This window comes from Crotalus tigris, unplaced genomic scaffold (genome assembly GCF_016545835.1).
Source record: "Crotalus tigris isolate CLP2741 ecotype Arizona unplaced genomic scaffold, ASM1654583v1 scf7180000017740.2609645, whole genome shotgun sequence".
NCBI lineage: Eukaryota > Metazoa > Chordata > Lepidosauria > Squamata > Viperidae > Crotalus > Crotalus tigris.
Genome location: NW_024096606.1, coordinates 1475140 through 1501870, shown reverse-complemented (window position 1 = coordinate 1501870; position 26731 = coordinate 1475140). Strand labels below are relative to the sequence as shown.

Here is a 26731-nt window from a genome sequence, read left to right as displayed (position 1 = left end):
GAATTATTTGTATCACTACCTTAATCTCAACTTTAATTCCATGTATATTTTAGACAACAGAAGTGAAAGCACTTTATTAAAATTGAAGTACTCCACAAATAGTCCTTGACTTATGACCAATCACTCAGCAACTGTTCAAAATTATGGCAGATCTTCACAGAACTGCTTACAACCCAGTTCCAAAGGTCCAATGGTCAAGTGATTACTTGACAATTAGCTAGCATTTATGGCCATTTGCAGCATTCTGCAGTCATGTGTCTATGATTTATGACTTTTTTTTTCAGAGACCAGTATTGTACTTCTGTTTTCTAGTACAAAATGCCCATGGACTACAATTTAAAGGTTCATTTAATGACTGTGGTGTTTGCTTAATGACTGCTGTAAAAAAGTCATAAAATCAGGCATAGTCATGTGATAACCCACTTAATGACCGCCACAACTTATGCCTGTAATTCTGGGCTCGATTACATTCCTAAGTCAAGAATTATCTATATCAGGGCTTTTCAACCAGTGGTACAAGTACCACCTGTGGTACACTGGCACCTGGCAGGTGGTACACGACCATCCTAGAAAAGTGGTAGCGGGGGAGGGAAATGAGAGCGCCGCCGGGCGGGCAGGCAGGTGTCTTGCTTGGCTATGCCTTGGGGGGCACTTTTTTCAGTGTCATTGTAACTTTGAACAGTCACTAAGCGAACTGTTGTAAGTCGAGGACTACTTGTACTTTATCACTTTTTTCCTTTTTTTGGGGGGGGGGTCATCAAGTTTTTGACACCTTGCTAGGCAACTGGTGATATTTGGATATTGCCGTATCCTAAAAATGGTACAATGGGTGAAAAGGTTGAAAAGCCCTGATCTATATGCAGTGATTATGTGATGACAAACATTCCCATACTGCAAGCAATGTGTTGAAATAGTGTTTCCATTTCAGCAGTGAATGGGAAATTGGAAATGATCTATGAAACGGACTAATGAATTATGACACCAGTTTGACATCAATAATACTTGCAACTCACACCAACCACATTTCATAATTGTATCCAATTGCATACCTTCATTAAACAGATTTTTACTGATGTTCCACCTTGCTTTGGAAACAGGAGTAGAAGAGAGACGCCTGGAAGGTTTTTTTGGAGTGGTACTAAAATGATTTTCATTTCCTGATGACCAGGTATAGCTTTTACTTTTTTGAAAGTGAAAGGAATGTTCCCGAGACAACAAATTCTCCTGTATAGATCTCTTTCTTTGTTGAGATGCTAGGATACGGTTACTTGGTGATTGGGAAGATGATGGGATCTTTGTTGGATCAATTGCTCTTTGAGTGACTTTGTGCTGGTAATTCCTGTAGGCCTCTTGCAAGTATTCAGCTTCTCTTTCCAGTTCTTTTATCCTAGCTTTTGTACTAGCTACAAATTCTAAATCAGAATCTGGTGATGTGTTGAATTTTACAATGTGATTATAATGACTGGGACTTGCTGTATTTCCCATTCCAACATCGGTCACAGGCTTTTTCAAGAAAGCATGATCTACATAAATATCATGTGGAACAACCTTTTCATCAATCAAGTCAATGACTGAACGATCAACCAGAGAAGGCTTAGGATTCCGATATACTTCATTTTGTAGTGCTAGATAATCAAGAGTTTTGTATAGAAATAAAAAAATATATATTTTAGGGAACATTGTAAGTGTGAATGTTGATTTGGTCATATGATTAACATGTAAAAATAACCTTTCCATTTGAAGCCTACCTTAATATTTGTATATATTTTTTCTACATCCAAATCCAAATAGCAAAATTATCCCAAGTCAGAGTGATGAGACAAAATTCTAAATAAAACATCTGAGTCATGATAACAAAACTTGCAATGTAATATAATGTAATGTGCTCCTTTCACAGATAAAGGCTGCTTTTACTCATAGCAAGGGAAGCTCCCTCGTATCTTAGTCAATAACTGAGAATATCCCTGACCCTTGGGCTCATCCTCTTAGAACTAACATGTGAAGGGTCTGCAGTGAGAAGAAAGACTTGAAAACCCTGCTTGGAGAACTCTGCCCATAGCCATTAGGATCTATCTGGGTTCTCTAAGAATCAACCTTAACTCCCTAAGATTGAATGAAAGCATATTTAGCATTCAACAATGTCAAGTTAGCTGACTGTGCCTTCAAGGCACAAAAAGAAAAAAGCATGCCAGTAAATTTTTAATACAGTATCTGTCCCCCTTTCCTCAAAGTAGTTTGCCATAGACTTTTGGAAAGGTAGATGCAGGCCCAAATTCTTGTTTGTGCAAGCTTATGAACACAAAACTATCAGAATACATACTCCCAACAACTACCCAACTCTGCTTTTGACACTACTCTGCAATTTAAGAACAAGTTACAGCTACGGGGAATAGAGTTTTGTTACTTTCTTTCATTTCTGTGTTGGGCAGACCAATAAAATTTAAAAATCAAATGGACAACTAAATTGCAAACTGAAATGTTAGAAACTAGAGGGCAGTTTTGAATTATTTCAAAATTAATTTTTGGAAACAAGGAAGCTATCTTTGAATTTAAAAGACCTTTTATAAGAATTGCTACTAGCCCAAATTATTCCCTATGTTCCGTAAAACAAGGTGTTCTCCTTTGCAATAAATAATTATATCCAAGAAACAATACTTTATTTTAAAAATGGGCAATCATTCATTATGCATATAACATTTCAATAATTTTATTTCCTTGTAATTTAGTTAATAAATTGTGGCAAAAAATAATCTATGTTTAAATAAAATTGCCTCACATTTGTATCAAATAAAAGAGAAAGAGGCTTGAGTTTGAAGGCAAAAAGATGTGAGAAATCAAAATGTTCAAACCTGTCTGTGTTTGCTTCCATTGTAGTTTTAATTCTTCTATCTGTATATTTAACTTCCTGATGGTATTTTCATAGTCTGACAACTGGGCCTTTAACTGTATACAGTGATCCATCTGAAAACGTTACAAAAAAAAAAATACAAAGGAGTTATTAATACAAATAAGAATAATAACAATTCACACTGGAAGCTAGATTATACTTATATTGCCATTTTTCTCTACTGAGTATCTCGGACAGAAATCTATTCAAAGATTATTGGAAGCATCTGCAAAACCCAAAAAAACCTACCTCCTTTTGTAACCGTTTTTCCAAGATCTGTTTATGAGTTTCAGACTCTTCACAGTCAAGCTTTTTGGCATGTTCTATTCTTTTTAACTCTGCCTGAAGGACCATAAAGCCAGATGATGGACGACTCAGCTCTGTAAGTTTAGGAGACTGAAAATTATTTTTTTTAAATCACATCTTGCCTTCACTCTGAAATACTTTATGCCAGAAAATATATTCTATCATGTATCTAACTTCATTTTTAGTGCTTTATAAGGTATGGATAAATTATTTTTCAGTATCCATTAAAAAATGGGTAAGGTATTTATTTCTTGACCAATCACATACAACATAAAAATACAACAAAAATATCTCACATAGGAAAAAAACCCCAAAATAAAAAATAATACAGCAGAGAACAGGAAAATTAGACTGACCTGACAATTTTATTTAAGAAAGAAATTTGAGCTACTGTATATGAGTTTTTGTCTCTTGGCCCTACCATCAAATTTGGGTAATGTTTAATATGATATTAGCCTGCAATCTTAGTGTAATAAGCAATCTGAATAGTTTTAAATAGTAGTGAAATACACCAAGTAAAACAAAAATATGTACTTTCGTGACTGCTATGTAAAATCTGGCTAAGAAGCATATAACACTGTGTGACAAACTAACAGGAGGAATGAGATATGCACCTCATCTTCTCTGCCTGTAAAATTTTATTGCAGTAATTACTTTAGGCTTGGAGAAATGACTGATTCAAAAGAATGACACTAGATTCAACCTGGTCACTGGTGTATATATAAAATACAGATAAATATGTTTTTTCTTTAACAAAGGTTCTGAATATTCCCTTCAGTTTCCTAAAGATACAAGAATAAAATATTTTAATGGTTTGAGGAGTAAAAAAAAGCAGTCATTTCCCACCCTCCTTAAAGAATATATGACATATAATGGATGTGTGTCCAATTCTTCCCAAAATTTAGAGTACCGTGTCTTTATTTAAATAAATGACAGAGACAATTGCACAAAATCACGCTTTACAGGACAATGCTAACTGCACTTCAGTTATAATGCTTCTGTACTTTTGCTAATACTTCCTGAAACACTACAAAAACATCAACACTTAGGACAGAAGTACAACAGGAAAGAAAACAAGTATCTCACATCCAATGTAATAATGCTATCACAGATAGTACAAAATTATAGTATCTGTGTAAATCCTTGCCAATAAAATGCCAGAGTAATAGATTCATACTAACTGTCTTGGAGCAGTAGGTTTTCATTGTGTGCTTCCTCCAGCTGCTGTTCAAGTAGTTTATTTTGTGCTTGATACTCTATTTTCTCCTCTTTTAGTGTAGGATAATTTGAAACTTCTTTCAGTTTTTCAGTCAACAACTGATTCTGTTTGTTTAGTAATAAAACTTGAACCTTGACTGAATCTATTTCCAGCTAGAAATAAATAGCAAGTTAGAAATGAAATTATCAGACTTGTTCAGAGATTTACAGTCTATTCATTTGGCATGTCCATTTCAGAACATGCTAAAACTTCTGTATTTAAATTTCAATTACCTCAAGTTCTTTTGCACGCAAAACAGCTTGGCTGAATTCTTGCTTTTTTGAATTAAGCGCAATAGTTTCCTCATGCAAAAGCATAGCCTTTTCTAATCAGAAAAACAAAAAGTTTTAGATTACATTTATTTTGAAAATAGTTTACAAGACCAAAAGTTATTTGCCTTTTTTTTTTTTACTAGTTTACCTTTTTGTTCTGTCTCATTTTCAGCAAACTTTTTTGTCCTGGTTATGTATTCTTCTTTTAATTCAAGTTGATATCTAGAAATAAAATAACATGCTGGCAACTGATTTGACTTAACTTGTGATGCTAAAGCTCACTTTTTAAAAAAATTGCCTTTGAGTCAATCTTGGCTCATGTTTATTGCCTGTTCTAGTTCTTAATTACTAATTTTTCTTTCCAAAAGAACACAATGTTGAAGAATGCAAGTTTGCCAATCTTCTTTTCTGTCATAAAGTGAATGTTAGGATGAATACATTTTGAAAAGAAAATCAACTTGGGCACACTGTACATCAAAAACTAACATCTATCACTACCTGCATAAAAGTTACAACCATAACTCACAGCAAAAGAGAAGCATCATCAAAACTCTTAAGTGACTGAGCCAGCATTGTCAGCTTTATTTGTGGCTTCTACTTCTAAATGATTGCTTTTTAAACAAATTCATACCATCCAGATTTAAGTGTTAAATTTGTTTCAAATCTAGACTTCAAGCAAATTATATTTTCTGATATTATATTTACGCCTTTTTATTTATTTTATTCGCTTTAAATTTCAATTATTTTAATATTTATTTCTTGAAATATTTCTTGAAATAAAAATGCATTGTCCTCAAACTCAATGAAGCTTAGTTCTTCATTAATATGCCTAGAATTGCATTTTGGATTTTTTGTATCAAACTGGATATGGAAAAAAGAGTTAGTATGTCTGTATATTCACAACAGCAGCATATTCTTTTAATCATAGCAACAGGTAAATAAGGAAACAAGTTTTATTATGGGTTTAAGATTTTAAAAATCTACCAGTAAATTAAAATCCATGTCCTTCTAAATAGGGCCCATCACTACAATCTGAGCAAGCAGCATGAAATACATGCACTCTTGACTGGAAAAGAGTCAAGAATAACAAAAGCCCTACTTCCCCTTCTTCTTCCATCTCCCTCTAATAAATATTTTCATAATATACAAATATAATCCAACAATTTTTGGATGAGGTGAGTTGTTCTCTACAGTGAGGGGAAAAAAGTATTTGATTCCCTGCTGATTTTGTACGTTTTGCCCACTGACAAAGAAATGATTAGTCTATAATTTTAATGGTAGGTTTATTTTAAAGTGAGAGACAGAATAACAACAAAAAAATCCAGAAAAATGCATTTCAAAAAAGTTATAAATTAATTTGCATTTTAATGAGTGAAATAAGTATTTGGCCCCTTCGCAAAACATGACTTAGTACTTGGTGGCAAAACCCTTGTTGGCAATCACAGAGGTCAGATGTTTCTTTAGTTGGCCACCAGGTTTGCACACATCTCAGGAGGGATTTTGTCTCACTCCTTTTTTTTAAATAAAGATTTTATTGATATCCTTTTACATACATGTGTTAATTTTTCAACCCATGAGCAGTCTGCTAATACATATTCAATCCCTAATCCTTCATTCTCTCCTCTAGTCAACAATAAAATAAATCCCAAGTTTGGTAGTAATCTGTGTTTTCTTTATTTTTCAATCTCATTGTTAATCTGTCCATTTCTGAGCATTCCAATATTTTTCTAATTATTTCTTCCTCTGATGATAGTCCTTCGTTCTTCCAATATTGCGCAAAGATTATTCTCGCTGCTGTGGTGACGTGTAAACCAAATATAGACTTTGCTTATTAATCTTTTCAGGCATTATACCTAGTAAGAAAAGTTCAGGTTTAAAATCAACATGTTCACCTAATATTTTTTCTAACCACGCATGTATCTTTTTCCAATAAGCCTTTGCTTTGCCACATGTCCACCAAATATGATAGTACGTGCCTGAACTGTGCTTACATTTCCAATATCTATCTGATATATTTTAAAACATTTTTGCTAATCTTGCTGGTGGCAAGTGCCATCTATAACAGGGCTTTTCAACCAGTGGTACGGGTACCACCTGTGGTACATTGACACCTGGCAGGTGGTACGCGACCATCCTAGAAAAGTGGTAGCGGGGGAGGGGAATGAGCTGAACTGGTGGCAGCACCACACAAGCCTGAGTGAGAGATGGCTGGAGCTGCAAGGCTGTTAGGGCTCAGCAGAAGCGCCAGGATCAGTACCGCTTTCCAGCTGATCGGCGCTTCTTCGGGGCTGTCAGGGCTCAGTGGAAGCGCCAGGATCAGCACCAGGCTCCAGCTGGAGCTTGGCGCTGATCCTGGTGCTTCTGCTGAGCCCTGAAGAAGCACCAATCAGCTAGAAAATGGCACTGATCCTGGCGCTTCTGCTGAGCCCAGAAGAAGTGCCAATCAGCTGGAATGTTGCAGCATCTCCAGGGTCTTGTGATTTATATTCAGATGCTTGGCAACTGATTCATATTTATGACGATCACAGTGTCCCAGGGTCATGTGAAATGACCAAAACCTGCTGCAACCACCCGGCAGACGGGGGAAATAAAAACCAAACACCCCATCACCCCACCCCCGCTGCCAATCCTCAACAGAAATGCTCACAACAATGAAAACCTCGGACAGGAGGAAGAGCATCGCCAAGTGGGCAGGCAGGTGTCTTGCTTAGCTGTGGCTTGGGAGGCACTTTTTTCAGTGCCATTGCAACTTCTAAGAGTCACTAAGCAAACAGTTGTAAGTCAAGGACTACCTGTACTTTATCACTTTTTTCCTTTTTTTGGGTCATCAAGTTTTTGACACCTTGCTAGGCGACTGGTGGTACTCAGATGTTGCCATATCCTAAAAGCGGTACAATGGGTGAAAAGGTTGAAACCGCCCTGATCTATAAAACATTTTACATACGTTTTCTTTATATGAAGTTGACATTGTTAATTTGTAATTTCTCTCCCATAGCTTTTGCCACTTTTCTAGTTCTATATTGTAGCCAAAATTTTTCACCCATCTTATCATTGTTTCTTTAACTTGTTCACTTTCCATTTCCAAAATTAACAAATAATTATACATTTTCTTAATTAATTTCTCATCTGAGGTTAACAAAATCTTATCAAATACAGTCTGATCTTACATTTTCACTTCTTTTTCAGATCTATTTTGCATCTGTAAATATGCCCACCATGACAGGTTGATCCCCTGATTTTCCAGTTCTTGCTTAGATTTTAAATTCCCATCAATATTTAGAATATCTCTATATGCCCATATTTTTTTCAAAATCTACCACGTTCGGATGTATAAATGCCTCCATCGTTGATAGCCACCCTGGAATTTTTAAGTATATTTTAGCTTTGATTTTTTTCCATACTATTAACAAGGCATTTCTGGCTTAAGATACACACTTGGCTGGAAAAGATGACTAAAAGACAGATAGATTTTAAACCAGAACTGTTTTTGTTAGGAATATTAAGAACCAAGTATGAGAAGGAGAATGAATATTTAATATTGCACGTACTGACAGCAGCGAGAATAGTTTTTGTCTAGTACTGGAAAAATGAAAATTTACCAACTGAAGAGATTTTAATTAAGAAAATTTTAGAATGTGCAGAAATGGATAGATTTAACCTTAGAGATCAAAGAGAAAGAAGGCTCAGTTTATTTTAGAACATGGGATAATTTTTACCAATGGTTAGGAAAACGAACTAGTGAGAAATGAATGTGATATGTTATCTTGAATATATATTAGTAAGAAGAATGATATGTATTGACCAACTGATACTGTTTATGATTATCGTTTATTATAATTACTACAGCTATTTACCATTATTTTAATCAATGTTAGCTGAAAATATGTACCCAGACAACGATCTGCTTGCTAAAGCTTGAAAATGTTATTGGGGGTAACCCCGATGTTGTTTCCAATCCTGTCCTAATCCTAATCCTGATCCTAACCCCACCCTGAACCTTAATCCCTATCCTGGTCTTAACCTCTCCCCTATAAAACTCAGTAAAAATTTCTAAAACAAAACAAAACCCAAGGCATTTCTTATATAATGGTTTTGGAAATACTTATGAGCTCTGTTTTTTCCATACCATAAGAAAGCGTATCAACCTAATTGTAAATCATGCCCCTTTAAATAACCTTTTATTTCTAAGCATTATCCATTCTTTCACCCATGTTAAGACAGATGCTTGATCGGTGGTTCGTGCCGGTGATGGCGGCTACTTTGTAGCCGTCCTCCTGGGAGAAGCGTGAAAACCACGGAGAACAGCAGTCATCAGCTGTTCAGCGGTTTAAAATCTCCCTCCTGGGCGAAGGGGGGGAGAGGAGTATCACCTGAATAGAGGTAGAACCTCTTAACCCCCCCAGAATTTTTTTAGGGGGGTGAAAAGAGAGTTCCCTCGGAGTTCGGGTGTCTCCGCCTCCCAGCTGTCTTTGATCCTTCGGGATCAAAGCAAAACGCTGCGGCCACCTCCGCGCTTAAAGGAGCCTGGTGAGTTACTTTAAAAGCGGACAGAGCTGGATAAAGGATTGGATTTATTAGACTTTAATTGGACTTTAGTTTGAAATGTGATCTTTTTACTTTTTTTGTCTTTTTTCTTTGTCTGGAGAGTGAAAGTAAAATGGCGATTTGAAGTTGTTGTTTTTTTTTTTCTTTCCGGAAGAAAGTGACTGAAACGTTATGGATTAAACAGTTTTCTTTTTAAAAAAACTTTTTTTTTTGAAGCTGGATTTGTGTTTGGTGTTTTTTTTTTCCTTTTAAACTCTCCTTTGTTGTTTTTTTTTGAGGATTACTTTTATTTTTAAGAAGGAAGAAAGAAGAAATAAGACCTTTTTGAAAATGGCTTCAAAGAGGCAAGCAGCTGCTACAGTTTCTAAGGTGACCTCTTCTCCAGCGATCCTACCGGTACAACAACCTAAAGCTACACCACCACCTTCTCCTCCTCTGCCAGCAGTAACGGTACAAGATATGAAAGATATAATGGGAAGTGTTGTATCTCAAATCAGAGAGGAAGTGAAGGGGCTTTTAGATCAGAATAAAATTGAAATCAGAGGGGAAATGAAGGAGCTCTTAGATCAGAATAAAACTCAAATCAGAGGAGAAATGAAGAATCTTTTAGAACAGAATAATACTATTTTGAGGCAGGATATAGTTACGGCCTTAACAGGACTTGCTTCTGTGGTTGAGAAATTAGACTTTAGAGTTGAAGAAGTAGCAGAGAAGGCGGATATGTTGGAAGAAAAGTTTGAAGGCATGGACAGAAAGATGGAAATGTCACAAGAGGATATTCTTATGTCCCAGTACAAAGAGATGGAACATGCATTAAGAATCAGGGGCCCGAAAGAGGACAAGCAAGATCTGATTGAGATTCTTGTAAATGACTTTGCTGTTATTTTGAATAGAGAGAAAGAGGAAATATTCAGAGAAGTTGAAAAAAATTTATAGAGTTAACTCCTGGATTGCTAAACAAAAAAATTTACCAAGAGATGTGGTGATTTATTTTGCAAAGAGATCTCTGCGTAATGAAATCATACAAGCCTTCTATAATAAGAGGTTCCAGATTGCTGCCCAAGATGTCATTATTTTAAAGGAGATCCCATCTAAAATTTTAAGAAAGAGAAAAGAGTTTGCTTTTTTAGCTAATGAGCTTAAAAAAAGATTGATTCCATTTAGATGGGAAATTCCGATGGGTATTGTTGTGAGCCATGCGGGGACCCGTTACAGACTAAATACAGTTTCTAAAGCAAAAGAATTTTATAGCTCGGTCTTGGGAGCAGGCTCACCATCATCCAAGATGCAGAAAGTTTTGGATGGCAAAGAGGTGGAACAGCAGTCTGAAGGAGCAGGAGTGATGGTTGCTGGAAAGGTACAGCCACAGTGGTTGCAACAAACAGAGATCAAAGATCAAAGAATGACTCGTGCAGCACATAGACGCAAGGAAAAGGAACAACAGAAGAAAGAAGATAAAGAATCTCTTCAAGAAATTGTTTCGTTGCCGGTGGGAGGAGCAAGACCCAAGAGTTCTGCAGTACATTCTTCAATGGCAGACCTCCAAGCAGTCTTCTCCAGGCTTCTGGTCAAGGGAGATGATAAAGCTCCTGACTTGGAATGCTAATGGCCTCAATTCTCCCCAAAAGAGAAAGAAAATTTTCCATTATTTAAAGCAACATAATAATGATATTATTTGCTTGCAGGAAACACATATTATACCTAAAGATCAAAAATTTTTAATCAATCCTCGTTTGGGATCGCATTTTGTATCTTCAGCTCCTGAGAAAAAAGAGGGAGTAGTTATCTATGTTAAGCAAAATTTAGTAGCCAGTTTGGTGGAATCTGATTCTCAAGGGAGATTTGTTATGATTGAAGTTGGTTTGTATGGAAAGAAAGTACTTATAGTTGGACTTTATGCACCAAACCAACAACAGGGACAATTCTATAGATTGTTACATCAAAAATTAACTTTGTTGGATTATAGATCTGTTATATTAATGGGAGATTGGAATGGTGTTTTAGATACACAAAGGGACAAAAAAGGATCTTCTATTTCCTTTAAACAGGCTAAACTACCTAAAGCTTTTTTTGATTTGAAGGAAGACTGGGAGCTACGAGATTATTGGCGTGAACATAACCAGGAGGAGAGAGACTTAACCAGGAGGAGAGAGACTTCACCTTTTTTTCAGATAGACATAAATCTTTTTCAAGAATTGATTTTTTCTTGATTACAACTGATTGATACTTTAGGGTAAAGAATGTTAAAATTTTTCCTAGGACATTGACGGATCACAGTCCAGTTTGGATGGAACTGGTTGGTGAAAAAGAGGAGAGGAGATCGTGGAGGATGAATGAAAATTTATTTAGACAAGAAAAGAATGTTCAAAAGTTAAAAGAGCATTTAAAGGATTATTTTGTTTTAAATATGCATAAGGGAACTTCAATGTCAATGGTATGGGATGCAGGTAAAGCTTTCATGCGAGGGATTTTGATACAAATGAATAATATTCATAGACAGAAGCAGACTCAGAAACGTAATGAATTGGAAGGCGAGATTAAATTAAAAGAAAAAATTTTGATTTCAAATCCTACAGATGAGAAGGTTAAAGAATCTATAAAATTGCTTAAATCGCAATTTAATATGTTGATGGCTGATCAAACTGCAACTAATTTATTATATATGAAACAAAATACATTTTGTAATGCTAATAAACCAGGGAGATGGTTGGCTTATCAATTGAGAAAGAAACAGAGACAGAGAATTATAGATAAAATAAACTATAATGGTAAATTGGTTTACCAGAAGGATTTGATTAAGAAATCTTTTTTAGAATATTATCAAAAATTATACAAGAGTACTAAGGTGCAGATTTTACATATAGATAACTACTTAAATGGAGCCAATTTCCCTAAATTAACAGAACTTCAAAAACAAGAAATTAATGGTTTGATTACCAGTGCGGAAATTGAGAAGGTGATTAAAGAATTAAAATTAGGTAAAGCACCGGGTACGGATGGTTTGACATCTACTTTTTATAAAATTCTGGTACAAGAAATGATTCAACCTTTAACCGAGCTTTTTAATAACATACTACAGGGTTCTCAGATTCCCCCGTCATGGGGCAGAGCTTTTATATCTTTAATTCCAAAAGAGGATCAAGATCTTACCTTACCAAAGAATTACAGACCTATATCTCTCTTAAATGTAGATTACAAGATCTTTGCAAAAATTTTAGCTAATAGGCTTATGAGGGTTTTGCATCATGTTATACATACAGATCAAACAGGTTTTATAACTGGAAGGTATATGAAGAATAATGTTAGGCAAATTATTAATTTATTAGAATATTTAGACAAAAATAATCAAATTCTTGCAGGATTGATATTTTTAGATGCTGAAAAAGCTTTTGATCAATTGAATTGGCAATTTATGTTAAGATTAGTTGAGAAAATGAATTTTGGAGAAAAATTTTTACAAGTTCTTGGTCTTATTTATCAAAAACAAACGGCACAACTTATAGTCAATGGGGGTTTGTCAGAGGTGTTTACAATAGAGAAGGGGACTAGACAGAGTTGTCCACTGTCACCGTTGCTGTTTGTTTTAACTTTGGAAATATTGCTGATTAAAATTCGAGATTCACAGTAAATAAAAGGAATAGAAGTTAATAAAAAAGAATATAAACTAAGGGCTTTTGCAGATGATTTGGTGGTTACCTTATCTCAACCTACTTATTCTGTAATAGAGTTATTACAATTGATATATCAATATGGACGAGTTTCGGGTTTTAAAATTAATAATAATAAGACTAAAATATTGCCTAAAAATATGACCAATCTGGATAAGCAGATGTTGGTTAATTTGACAGATTTTGAGGTTGTTAATAAGGTAAAGTACCTGGGGGTTACTTTATCTGTTTCTAATGCAAAACTGTATAAAAATAATTATGAAAGGCTGTGGGTCAATATACAAAGAGACATGAAAAATTGGGAAAAGTTGCAATTATCTCTTTTGGGAAGAACTGTAGCGATTAAAATGAATGTGTTGCCAAAGTTTCTTTTTTTATTTCAAATGATACCCATTTTAAAGAATGAGGTTAACTTAGATGAATGGCAGAAAGGTATTAACAAATTTATCTGGGCAGGGAGGAAACCTAGAGTAAAACTTAAAATTATACAAGATATTCGTGAGAGAGGTGGACTCAAGGTACCGAATTTGAAGTTGTATTATGATGCTGTGGTTTTAACATTAATAAGTGATTGGGTTAATTTAACAAATGTGGAAATACTCCTCTTGGAGGGTTGGGATTTACTTTTTGGATGGCATGCCTATCTAATTTTTAATAAAAAGGTTGATAGGGCTTTTAAATCTCATATTATGAGGACTTCTTTACTTCGGGTTTGGAGGAAATATTATAAAAATGATTTTAAAATTCCATTATGGGCTATTCCATGGCATGCGATAGAAGGGATAAGGAGAGGGGTTAGGATGGATAGCATTTCTTATGCACAATTACTTAGATGGGATGGTAAAAATTGGCAGTTAAAATCTATGGAAGATTTAGCACAGGAAAATATTATATATTCATGGTTTCAGTATAGACAAATAGTGGATAGGTGGAAGATAGATCGGAAGGTGGGTTTGCTTAGAGAAGATGAGAATTTGTTTAAACAAATAAAAGATCAAAGACGAACTCACATTAAGAGAATTTATGGGGTCCTAGTAGAATTGAACTCAGAAGCAGAGTTAGTCAAAGAATGTATGATCAAATGGGCACAAAACTTTGGTGAACCGGTTCTACTAGATACCTGGGAAACTATTTGGGTGAGGAACGTTAAATTTACGCAAGCCCAAAATTTAAGGGAGAATTTTTATAAAATGTTTTATAGATGGCACCTTGATCCACAAAAAATGTCTCGTATGTATCCCGATCTACAGCCTAAATGTTGGAGATGCGGATGTTTGGATGCTACTTACTATCATATCTGGTGGTCGTGTAAAAATATAAAAGTTTTTTGGATTAAGATATGGTGGAATATTCAAAGAATTTTTAGAAGGAGGGTAAAATTTACCCCACAATTGTTTTTATTAGGTATTGTTACTGATTGTGATACTAAAGATATTACATTGATGTTAAACTTAATTACAGCTGCAAGGTTGTTAGTAGCACAATGTTGGAAGAAGGAATCTTTGCCTACTTTGCAAGAGTGGCTTTTTAAAGTTTCTTATTTGGCGGAAATGGCAGATTTCGGCCTTCCTGAAGGATCATTCACAAGAGAAGTATGTTGTGGTATGGAGGAAATGGATAGACTTTATACAACATAAGATGGATATTAAAAAATATTATTTAGCTTTTTAATAATTTATATTGAAAAGTTAACTTTCTTGAAAAGCCAAATTTTTTTCTTTCTTATTTTTTTTTCCTTTTTTTTATTTTTTTCCCCTTTTTTTTGTTTTTGTACTTATCTTTTATATATATATATTTTACTCTTAATTATTTTATAATTTGTTTAAGTAATGTATTTAGATTTGTTTACAGTTTTATAACTTATATTGAAAAGTTAATCTCTTTCTTATGTTTTTCATGTATTCCCCTTTTTTTCCTGGTATTTATGTTTTTTGTTTTTTTTTGTTATATATATATTGTTGTTAATTATTTTGTAATTTGTTTAAGTAATGTATCTGAAGTGGGCCTTAGAAAATCTGAGCAACAACAAAGCTAGTGGAGGTGACAGTATTCCAGCTGAGCTATTCAAAATCTTAAAAGACGATGCAATAAAAGTGCTACACTCAATTTGCCAGCAAATTTGGAAAACTCAACAGTGGCCACAGGATTGGAAAAGGTCAGTTTACATTCCAATTCCAAAGAAAGGCAATGCCAAAGAATGTTCAAACTATCGCACCATTGCACTCATTTCACATGCTAGTAAAGTTATGCTTAAAATCCTACAAGCTAGACTCCAGCAGTATGTGGATCGAGAACTACCAGAAGTACAGGCAGGATTTCGAAGAGGCAGAGGAACTAGAGATCAAATTGCCAACATACGCTGGATCATGGAGAAAGCTAGGGAGTTCCAGAAAAACATCTACTTCTGCTTCATTGACTATGCAAAAGCCTTTGATTGTGTGGATCACAACAAATTGTGGCAAGTTCTTAAAGAGATGGGAGTACCAGACCATCTCATTTGTCTCTTGAGAAGCCTATATGCGGGTCAAGAAGCAACAGTGAGAACTGGACACGGAACCACTGATTGGTTCAAAATTGGAAAAGGAGTCCGGCAAGGCTGTATACTGTCGCCCTGCCTATTTAACTTATATGCAGAGCACATCATGAGAAAGGCAGGCTAGATGAATCAAAAGTTGGAATTAAGATTGCCGGGAGAAATATCAACAACCTAAGATATGCAGATGATACCACTCTAATGGCAGAAAGTGAAGAGGAACTAAAGAGCCTCTTGATGCGGGTGAAGAAGGAGAGTGCAAAAGTTGGCTTGAAACTCAACATTAAGAAAACCAAAATCATGGCATCCGGCCCTCTCAATTCCTGGCAAATAGATGGGGAAGAAATGGAGGTAGTGACAGATTTTATTTTTCTGGGCTCCAAGATCACCTCAGATGGGGACTGCAGCCAAGAAATTAAAAGACGCTTGCTCCTGAGGAGGAAAGCTATGGCAAATCTAGACAGCATACTAAAAAGCAGAGACATCACCCTGCCAACAAAAGTGCGTATAGTCCAGGCCATGGTTTTCCCAGTTGCAATGTATGGCTGTGAAAGTTGGACCATAAGAAAGGCTGAGCGCAAAAGAATTGAGGCCTTTGAACTATGGTGCTGGAGAAGACTCCTGCGAGTCCCTTGGACTGCAAGGCGTTCAAACCGGTCAGTCCTAGAAGAGATCAACCCCGACTGCTCTTTAGAAGGCCAGATCCTGAAGTTGAAACTCAAATACTTTGGCCACCTAATGAGAAGGAAGGACTCACTGGAGAAGGGCCTAATGCTGGGAAAGATTGAGGGCAATAGAAGAAGGGGACGACAGAGAATGAGATGGCTGGATGGAGTCACTGAAGCAGTAGGTGTGAACTTAAATGGAATCCAGAAAATGGTAGAGGACAGGAAAATCTGGAGGAACGTTGTCCATGGGGTCGCGATGGGTCAGACACGACTTCGCAATTAACAACAACAACAACAATGTATCTAGATTTACTTATATTTTATATTTTTCTTAAGACTTTTTGAAGAAATTTTAATTAAGCCTATATCCAGCTCTGGGATAGTCGGGGGAGGGAGGGGGAGGGTTGGGGAGGGATGGGGAAAATTGTTTTGTTTTTGTTATTGTAAAATCTTAAAAGTTTTCAATTAAAAAAAAAAAGACAGATGCTTGATAATACAACGCCCATTCCGGCAACCCAAATCCTCCATTTTCCTTAGCGTCTTGTAATGTTTTCATCTTAATTCTAGCTTTCTTCCCCTGCCAAACAAAGTTCAAAATTAATGAGTTTAAATCTTGGAAGAATTTTTTCTCAAGTTTTATTGGAATTGTTTGAAATAAAAATAAAATATTTGGCAATACGTTCATTTTTACTGTAGCAATTCTTCCTAATATTGACAATTGAAGGTTCTTCCATCTTTCCAAGTCCAGCTTCATTTATTTCAATAATTTTATATAGTTATCTTATTTTATTGATGAACATTTGACCGAAAGATATATACCTAAATATTTGACTTTTTTCACTATCTATTTTTTCTAGCATTTGCTTTTTCTGTTTATCTGTGAGATTCTTAACTATTACCTTGGTTTTTTCTTTATTTATTTTTAGTCCCGCTATTTCTCCATACTGTTTTATCTTTCCCCATAGCTTAGGAATCATCTCTAAAGGTTCTTCTAGAATAAATACTAGATTGTCAGCAAATGCTTGTAACTTGTATGTTTCGTCTTTTATCTTCAGTCCTTTAATTTCTGTATCTTGTCTAATCCTTCTATTTAAAACTTCCAAAGTGAAAATAAATAATAGTGGGGATAATGGACATCCTTGCCTTGTGCCTTTTCTTATCTCAAAGTTCTCAGTACAATCTCCATTCACAATTACTTTTGCTGTCTGGTTGCTATATATTGTTTTTATCATATTTGTAAAGTTCTTTCCAAAGTCCATTATTTGTAGTTGTTGAGTCATAAATTGCCAGGAAACATTGTCAAATGCCTTTTGGGTCTCTAAAAATATTAATGCTAATTGTTTCCCTGGATGTAGTTCATAGTATTCTAATATGTTCATTATCACTCTTAAATTGTTTTTAATTTGTCTCTTTGGTAAAAATCTGTTTTAATCTGGATGTATAAATTCAGCTAAGTATTTTTTCAGTCTCTCTGCCATTATTGAAGTAAAAATCTTGTAATCCACGTTAAGTAATGAAATCGGTCTATAATTCTTAATATACATCAAATCTGTGTCTTCTTTTGGTATTAAAGTAATATTTGCTTCTATCCATGTATCTGGGAGCTTAGCCTCTAACAAGAGTCCATTAAAAATATCTTTCAGTGATTCGCTTAATACATCTTGTAAATTTTTATAGAGCTCCGCTAGAAGCCCATCTGGGCCAGGTGTTTTCCCATTTTTTTGTTGTTTTATAGCCTCTGATATCTCCATCATTGTAATCCTTTCTTCTAACATAGTTTTAAATGCCTCTGGAATTTTTGGAAGTTTACTTTCTTCTAAATGAGCTGTTCTCTCTCTTGAAATCTCTTCTTTATCACACAATTCCTTATAGTATTCCTTAATTATCTTTTTTATTTCTTCATTTTTGAATTGTAAACAACCTGTTCCATCTACTAAGTTGTATATTATTTTCTTCTCTTTCTTTTTTTTGAGTTTATAAGCTAACCATCCTCCTGGTTTATTAGCATTTTCAAAAAAGTTTTGTTTTGCTCTCTTTATCTGTTCCGCCAGTTTGTGTTTTATTATTTCCATTTCTCTTTTCAAGATCTTTTTCTGTGGGGTTTTTTGTAGTTCTGCTTCTAACTTTCCAAATTTTGCTTTTAGTAGTAGATATTATCTTCTCTGTTTATTTTTCTTTGCCGTATACGTTATAGCTATGCCTCTGATGTATGCTTTGGCTGTATCCCATAGGTTTTGTAATGATGTATCTTCTTTTTTGTTTTCTTTAAAGAAGAATTCCATTTCTTTTTTCACTAACTCTATAAATTCTTTTTCTTTTAGTACTGATTGGTTTAAAGTCCATCTTGGTATTTTTGTATTCCTTTCCATGTCACTTTTAAAGGATTATGGTCTGCCCATTTACCTATTTCTATCTTGATTTCCTGTATATCCATCCTCAATTCAGGTATCATCGAAATCATATCAATTTTGACCAGGATTTGTGGCTATTTGAATAGAAAGTATATTGTAGATTTTGTGGATTTATTTCTCTCCAAGCATTTTGTATTCCAATTTCCTCTGCCATATCAAAAAATGTCTTAGGTAATCTTCTTCTTGCGGATTTTCCTGTTTTATTGCTTTTGTAATCCATTGTTCCATCTACTATCGCGTTGAAGTCCCCTATTAAAAAATATTTTGGTATTCCATTTCTATTAATTTTGACATACTCCTCTTTGCAGAGCCTCTCCAAGTCATTAAGGTTTCGAGGCTGACATTTGGTAGCTTGAAACCTCAGCTCCCTCCACAGATTTTCTATGGGATTAAGGTCTGGAGACTGGCTAGGGCACAACAGGACTTTAATGTATTTCTTCTTGAGCCACTCCTTTGTTGCCTTGGCCATGTGTTTTGGGTCATTGTCATGCTGGAACATCCGTCCACGACCCATTTTCTGGCTGAGGGAAGGAGGTTCTCACCCAAGATTTGATGGTACATGGCCCTGTCCAGCTTCCCTTTGATGCGGTGAAGTTGTCCTCTCCCATTAGCAGAAAAAAAACTCCTAAAGCATAATGTTTCCACTTCCATGTTTGACAGTGGGGATGGTGTTCTTGGGGTCACGGGCAGAATTCCTCCCTCCTCCTCCTAACATGATGAGCTGAGTTGATGGCAAAGAGCTCGATTTTGGTCTCATCTGACCACAACACTTTCACCCAGTTCTTCTCTGAATCATTCAGATGTTCACTGGCAAACTTCAGGCGGGCCTGCACATGTGCTTTCTTTCTTCTTCTTTGGGAGATCTAGTTGAGGCAGGTCCTTACATAAAGCAAGGTCTGCAGTAGTGCCCAACCCACTACCTGCAGTAGTGTCTGCCCTATTGTGGGGGGGGCATGCATGATATGCCTTCACCTGGCAACGACACAGGAGAAGCTGGAACCAAGGATTGGAGTGAGTCGCTCACCCAGGCCTGCCTCGAAGAAGGCACCTCCAGGTGATTAGAAGAGACTGCTGCCCTGGAAGACAATGAAGCCAAGATGGTCGTTTGGCATCAGAAAGAAAAAGGACTGGGAAGGAAGAACCCAAAGGGTAACCCTTCACCTGGGGAGCTGGAAAAAAAGCTCAGAAGAAAAAGATGGAGTGTCTTCCAAAGATGAAGAGATGGACAAACAGTCGGACCTAATGGAGGGAATCCTGAAGCGAACCATGCAATACACGGTGGAAGCTTTCAAGGACCTAAAGGCTAAATCCCTGAGATGCCCCTCAAAAGAAGAACTGACTAAGGAAATCGAGGGCAGAGGAGGAGAAGAGGTGACAGGGGGAGCGAAGGGATCAATGGAATTGGCGGTAGCTACTTCAGCCGCACAGTGGCGAGCAACCCCCTGGAGAGCCTGGACTCCACAGTTACCCAGAAAAAGAACCTCCCAGGAAGAGCCAAAACTGATTCCACTGGGGATGAAATTTGATGTAGATCCCCAACCACTGGGAGAATTCTGTCCAACGATGCGGCAAAGATTAGAGTCGTCACCCTAGCCTTGGAAGGGGCTGCAGCCAGATGGATGGTCACCCTACATAACTGCGATGCCCCTGAACTCTGGAATTTTAACTGGTTCATGACAGTGTTGAGGCACTGGTTTGGAGATCACCTGGTAGACTAGAAGGCTTGGGACCACATAAAAATGGTGAAGCATGGGCAGCGACCAGTGGCCAAATATACAGAGAAGTTCTGCAATTTGGCATGCCGCCTCAACTGGCCTGAAGACATCCTGGTAAGCTGTTTTCAAGTTGCGTTGAGTGACAATCTATACAATGCCTGTGTAGCCCGCGGAGCACCTGCATGCTTACATGATTGGTGCATGTAAGTAGAAGTAGAAATCGACCAAACCCGAAACCAGTACCATTCTGAGAAACCCAGGAAACAAATCCAACAAGAAGGGGAGACTCCAGCAGACCCTCCACAAACCACCCACGGTCAACCGCTTGCTTCAGGTGTGGCAAGGAAGGCCATCGTGCTATAGGGCAGGGGTCCCCAACCCCTGGGCCATGGACCAATACCGGGCTGCAGCATGCCAACAACCGGGCTACACAAACAAGCAAAGTCCCATTTGTGAGATGCAGGCAGCACGCAAAACCACGTACTCTCTGGTCCATGGAAAAACCACTCTCCACGGAACTGGTCCCTGGTGCCCAAAAGGCTGGGGACCTCTGCTATAGAGTGCCACAGCAAAGTTCCAGCCAAGAAGACAGGCTGCCACGCTGGGGGAAAACCAAGTAAGCCTGCTCTGTGTTCAAAAGACACAGCCCTGAAGACCACCAAGGTCGTGGAGCTCCCGAGCCCCAAAAGTAGAGGGTAGAGCTCCAACCTCACCGGACGATTATGATGACGATCCCCTGGAAAGTGGGCTGATTGATCCCATAACCATGTCCATGAGAATTGTCGATCCCAGATGTGGGCAGAATGGCCCTCACGGCATTGTTAAACTCAGGATGCACCTAGTGCCTAATAAGCCCAAACCTAGTTAGAAAACTGGGGGCTCTGCTAAAGAAACTCAAAGACCCAATCACTTCCTGTCAGCTCAATGGGTCCGTGACAGGGGGCATCCCGGCAAGCTTTGTCACTGAGCCCTTGGGACTAACCATGGGAAGCCATTCAGAGACATTAGCTTTCATCGTGGCTCCCAGTATGGAGTGGCCTCTTGTCCTTGGACTAACCTGGTTAAAGAAGTGGAACCCCCTTATCAATTGGACAGGGGGCGATTAAAAGTCCCAAAGAAGAGAACCCCTACCCAAAATATGTGTAGTTATAAAGTAGAGGGCTTGAAGCAGGAATTGGCATCTTCCTTGAGCGAGCAAGAGCTGCAGAGCATCCCAAAAGAATATTGTGACCTGGCCGAGGTTTTCAATGAGAAGAGGTCAGACGAGCTTCCCCTTCACCAACCTACGGACTATGCAATTGAGATAAACCCAGGGACCAAGCTACCAAAATCAAAGCTATATTCCATGACTCCCAGGGAATTAGATGAGCTATGCAAGTTAATCAATAAAAACTTGGCCCTGGGATTCATTCAACCAGCCAGAACCTGGGTGGCAATCCCTGCTCTATTTTGGGAGAAAAAGGAGGGGTTTTTTGCATACGCGTCGATTATACATGTTTAAAAGCTGTGTCCGTGGAGAATTTGTACCCTTTGCCCCTCGTGAGAGATATGCTGGCTCACCTGCTGAAAGGGAATTTTTTTTTCAAAGTTGGACCTGCAGGAGGCCTACTATTGTATCAGAACCAAGGAAGGGGATGAATAGAAAACTGCTTTCAACTGCCCCCTGGGATGTTTCCAGTTCAGGGTGCTCCCCTTTGGACTACAGGGGGCACCAAAGGTGTTCATGCAACTGATCAATGAAGTCCTCCATGAACATCTGTATAAGGGGATTTTGGTGATATCCTGATCTACAGCGAAACCATGGCAGAGCATATGAAACTGGTTAGAACGGTCTCAAAGAATGAATTTCATAAGGATAGCATTGACTATTTGGGCTACCGCATTTCTCATGAGGGGATAGAGATGGATCCAGACAAGGTGCGGGCTGTCCTGGATTGGGCCCCTTCCTGCACCAGAAAACAGTTACAAAGTTTTCTGGGGTTTGCCAATTTTTACAGACAATTTATCCCCTCATTTGTGCAGATTGCGCTCCCCATTACAAATCTGTTGAAAACTAAGGGAGAAAGTAAGCCAAAGCCTAGCCAGTCGTTAAAATGGACTGCAGAATGTCAAGCCGCATTTACAAACATTAAGAGACTTTTTTCCGCAGAGCCAGTGCTAAGGCACCAGGACCCGGAAAAAACGTTTGTGACTTAAGATGATGCTAGTGATATAGTGGTAGGTGTGGTACTGCTTCAGACGAACTAAGGGGGTCAGTTGCAGCTCTGTGCTTACACATCCAACAAATTAACTGAGACTGAACAACAGTGGGCTGTTTGGGAGAAGGAAGCTAATGCAGTACAATGGGCTTTCCTAACTTGGAGGCATCTTTTTAGAGGGGAGTAAAATCACTTTTCAGGTCTGGACTTATCATAAGAATCTTGAAGCACTGAAAACCTCCAGGAAGTTGACTCCAAAACAGGCATGCTGGGCCCAGCATTTCCACTGATTTAATTTCTCCATCCATTATTTGCCATGGGGACAGAATTTCCTAGCAGATGCTCTGTCAAGAATGCGGCAATATAACAGTATGAAGTCGGGACCAGTTAAGCCTCTATTTTCCCCACACCAGCTGGCGGCCCTGGTCACGACGAAAGCACAGACTAAGAGCTCTCTGCTGTTAGATAATGAAGTGGTTGGGGAATTCAAAACGGTGCTGGAGAATGATGAGTGGTTCAGGCCCATAAAAACCTGTTCAGTGCAAGATGGTTTAGCCTGGGCTGGTGGAAAGCTATATGTTCCTGTGAATCAGAGACTAAAGATCATGCAATGTACCATGACTCAAAGTTAGGGGATCACTTTGGGTTTGTGAAGACCCTCCACTTACTTAAAAGAGTGACCCTCTTTAAAAAAGGACATTGAAAGTTATGTGGCTAGTTGGTGGCCCTTTTTAAACAAAGGACATTGAAAGTTATGTGGCTAGTTGTCATACCTGTGCAGTGGCTAAACGAAGGCAAGGTAAAATGCTGGGGCTCCTATAGCTGATGGTGAGCCCTTCAGCACACTGGAGAGAGATTTCTATGGACTTTATTGTGGAGCTCCCCAAAGCAGAGGAAACACTGTCATTTGAGTTGTTACTGAACTGTTATCCAAACAGGCCCATTTTATTCTGTGTCAGAAAATCCCGACTGCAAAAACTTTGGCTAAATTGTTTATGCAGTATATCTATCCACTACATGGGGCCCCACAGCACATAATATCGGATAGAGGTGTCCAATTCACTTCTAAGTTCTGGAAAGCCTTTCTGGAACTTCTGGGTTCTGATCGAGGACTGTCATCTAGTTATCATCATCAAACAAATGGGGGGACAGAACGAACAAACTCTGTTCTAGAACAATACCTTAGATGTTTTATTAATTATCAACAAGATAACTGGACTGATTTGTTACCATTTGCTGAAGTGGCCTATAACAATGCAATGCACTCCAACACTGGTTTCACTCCCTTCCAAGTGGCTAACGGACAGAGTTTTCTCCCTGTGCCTGAATTGCCTGCTAATGAACCTTCCATTCCTTCCCTCAAGGAATGGGTATATCAATTGCAGAACATTTGGCCTGTTGTTAGGAAAGCTCTGGATGAAGCCAGGACAGCATATAAGGTCCAGGCAGATAAAAAATGGATGCAGTCTAAACCCTTTCATACAGGGGATAGGGTCTACCTCTCTATTAGGTTCTTACAGTCGTTGCAACCATCCAAAAAGTTAGGGCTGAGGTATATCGGTCCTTTTCCCATTAAACATATTATAAATCCTATCACTGTGGAATTAGAACTCTCTAAAACTTTACGACAAATCCACCCAGTCTTCCACTGCAGTCTGTTGAAACCTGAGATTACTTCTGCATTGAGGCCTGCCTCTGCCCTTACCCTGCAGCCCATTATGGTAGAGGGTGAGCAGCACTTTGAAATCAAGGACATTCTAGACTCTCGTAAACATCATGGGTCCACTCAGTATTTAGTTGCCTGGAAAGATCTTCCTGCTTCGCAGAATGAATGGGTCTATAAGAAGCAACTCCTAGGTTGCTCAAACGCTTTCATGAACGCTCTCCCGATAAACCTGATTGATATGTTTGTTTTCCTCTCTTCCCCCCTTTCCTTTTCTATGTTTTACAGGTGGATCTGTCATTCTATTAGGGGAGCTCTATGTCAGAACCCCTCAAATGGATTTGATTACAGTTTACTGCTTGTGCCTATGTATTCATTTTTGGGGACTGCCACTCTGTTGGGAGCGGTCTTGTTCATTGGGGAATGTATTTGCCTTATTCTGCTTTGCCCTCCCTCCATGTGAAAGGAATGTGACCTGAAAACATCTGTCTTATCTCCAGACAATGGAGCCTGGGACTATTGGGAAACAAAACTGAGAGAGACCTTGAGAAGGGTGCTAAATCACTAGGTTCTCAAAACCACCTAGTATCTATGGATTGGCTGGATTTCAAATGGACAGTTGGACATTGAGGGGAGGAGAGAGACCTGAATGGGCATTTTGATGTAACCTTTTGCACGTGAAATCTTCAGACCTTGCTTTGCTTTCCTGCTAGTACTAACTCTCAATAAAAGTTCCTTTTGAAACAATGCCTGTTTCAAGAGTTATGCTTCCCTTGGAGATCTAATTGAGGCAGGTCCTTACAGAGCCAGAAATCTTGCTGATTGATAGGGGATCAAATACTTATTTCACTCATTAAATGCAAATCAATTTATAACTTTTTTGAAATGCATTTTTCTGGATTTTTTTTTTTTTTTGTTATTCTGTCTCTCAGTTAAAATAAACCTACTATTAAAATTGTAGACTTATCATTTCTTTGTCAATGGGAAAATGTACAAAATCAGCAGGAGATCAAATACTTTCCCCTCTCACTGTATATTGACAGTCCTCCTAACGAGCCGGAATGTTCTTCTATACAGATACTACTTACTGAATTATCCTAACTGGGATCAGAATTTCCATCATTAATGATGTGATTAGCAAGCACACATCACGTGATTGCATCACTTAGCAACGGCGGTTTCAGTTGTTCTGAAGTTCCTGAAGAAGTTAGGTTGTGGTCATTAGGCAGGACTGCACTGTCATTAGATGAGGACCTCATGCGTCTCCTGTTCTGCTATGCTCATGTCTGTTTCAACTCCCCCCACCCGCCTATTTCTACCCCCATGTCTGCCCTTTCGGCCATCTTGAACTCTACCATTTCTATTGTCCTGCACTCTGCTGACCCCGTATGTCTGAACCCCACCATACATTCTGCTTCTCCTGCGACTCCTGGCTGAATCTTTACCATCTTATTCCTCCCATAGGTGATGAGGCACACCTGTCCTGGATCTTTGTACCTTGTGAAGGATCACACCAGGTATCAACATCAGAAGGAAGACAATTGCAAATGTCGGCTGGGGACAATGGGGGGGACAGGGAGGTTGACATGTTGGCAGGACAGCAGGGTCAGTGGAATGCAGGGCACCAAAAAGGGCAGAGATAGGGGGAGGAGTTGAAGTGCACTCTGCAGTCATAAATGCGGGTGAGCTGCCAACACTCAAATTTTGATCATGTAATTTCAAAGTCACTGCAACTGCCATAACTTAAGGGATTGGCTGTAAATACCTTTTGTTCAGCGCCAACATAACTTCGAAGAGTTGCTAAACAAATGGTCACTAAGAAAGGACTACATGTTTAAACATTCTCTAAAGACCACAAGCAAATATATTACTTTAACAGCTCATTCCTCAACTTCTGGTCATAGGTCTCCTCAATGTTCTTCACATTAATCTCCCGCCGATGAAGTGAATCTTCAATAGTTTTATTCTTTGATTCTTGAAGCTTTTGAGCTCTAGGAAAACAAAAGAAAATGTCTGGTAAGCTTCAGAAATGAGTCAATACAACGTTAATGTCAGGTCTGCCTCCGTTCAAATCCTAAGAAAGAAAACCCCAACTCCATGGATTTAAAGAAGAGGTACTTTTATTAAGAATGAATTGATAGCAGCAAAAGCAAGGCAAGATCTGAATAAAAACCGCATGAATATTACATACTGAATGCTTCCCCACAGCCCTCCCCCCCAAGGTCCAGCCCAAGCAGGCCAATCAATGTCCAATATGATGTTATGAGAAACCCTCTTCAGCAGATGATGTGTGCTGTAGAGGCCCAGGATGGTTGACCTTGGTAAAGTCTAAACATCTCCACTCCGTTGAAGGGGAACAATCCTCCCAATTCTCACAGGAACACTTTACACCAGCTCACTTCCCCACCCCAAATACCAGATGCCCCCTCCCCCATTACTATGGCAACCGAGGGCAAGCAAAAGGCAAACTGCAAACTGGAAATTCTGCTGACAATTAGAAGGCATAGTTCTAACTTCCATTGCTGTTTGAGAAAACAATATCATTACCTTTCTCATATCAAAAAATTCCCCCATAAAGAATAAGTAAATATTCTCTTAAAGAAACAT

The 26731-nt window shown here is 38.0% G+C and overlaps 1 protein-coding gene across 7 annotated transcripts in view; it reads right to left on the bottom strand.

Moving 5' to 3' along the window:
* The window catches only part of OFD1 (OFD1 centriole and centriolar satellite protein), an 81295-nt gene that overhangs the window by 25893 nt on the left and 28671 nt on the right, over nucleotides 1-26731 (bottom strand). For all 7 annotated transcript variants that reach the window (XR_005556327.1, XM_039339834.1, XM_039339838.1 and 4 more), the window contains 7 exons: nucleotides 25996-26115; nucleotides 4872-4945; nucleotides 4685-4776; nucleotides 4375-4564; nucleotides 3137-3267; nucleotides 2850-2961; nucleotides 1050-1625 (listed from right to left, as the gene is read on the bottom strand). Coding sequence is in view for 6 of the 7 variants with exons in the window: in XM_039339834.1 (XP_039195768.1) it covers nucleotides 1050-1625; nucleotides 2850-2961; nucleotides 3137-3267; nucleotides 4375-4564; nucleotides 4685-4776; nucleotides 4872-4945; nucleotides 25996-26115 (1295 nt within the window). In the remaining variant the exon portion in view is untranslated. The remainder of the gene's footprint in view (nucleotides 1-1049; nucleotides 1626-2849; nucleotides 2962-3136; nucleotides 3268-4374; nucleotides 4565-4684; nucleotides 4777-4871; nucleotides 4946-25995; nucleotides 26116-26731) is intronic.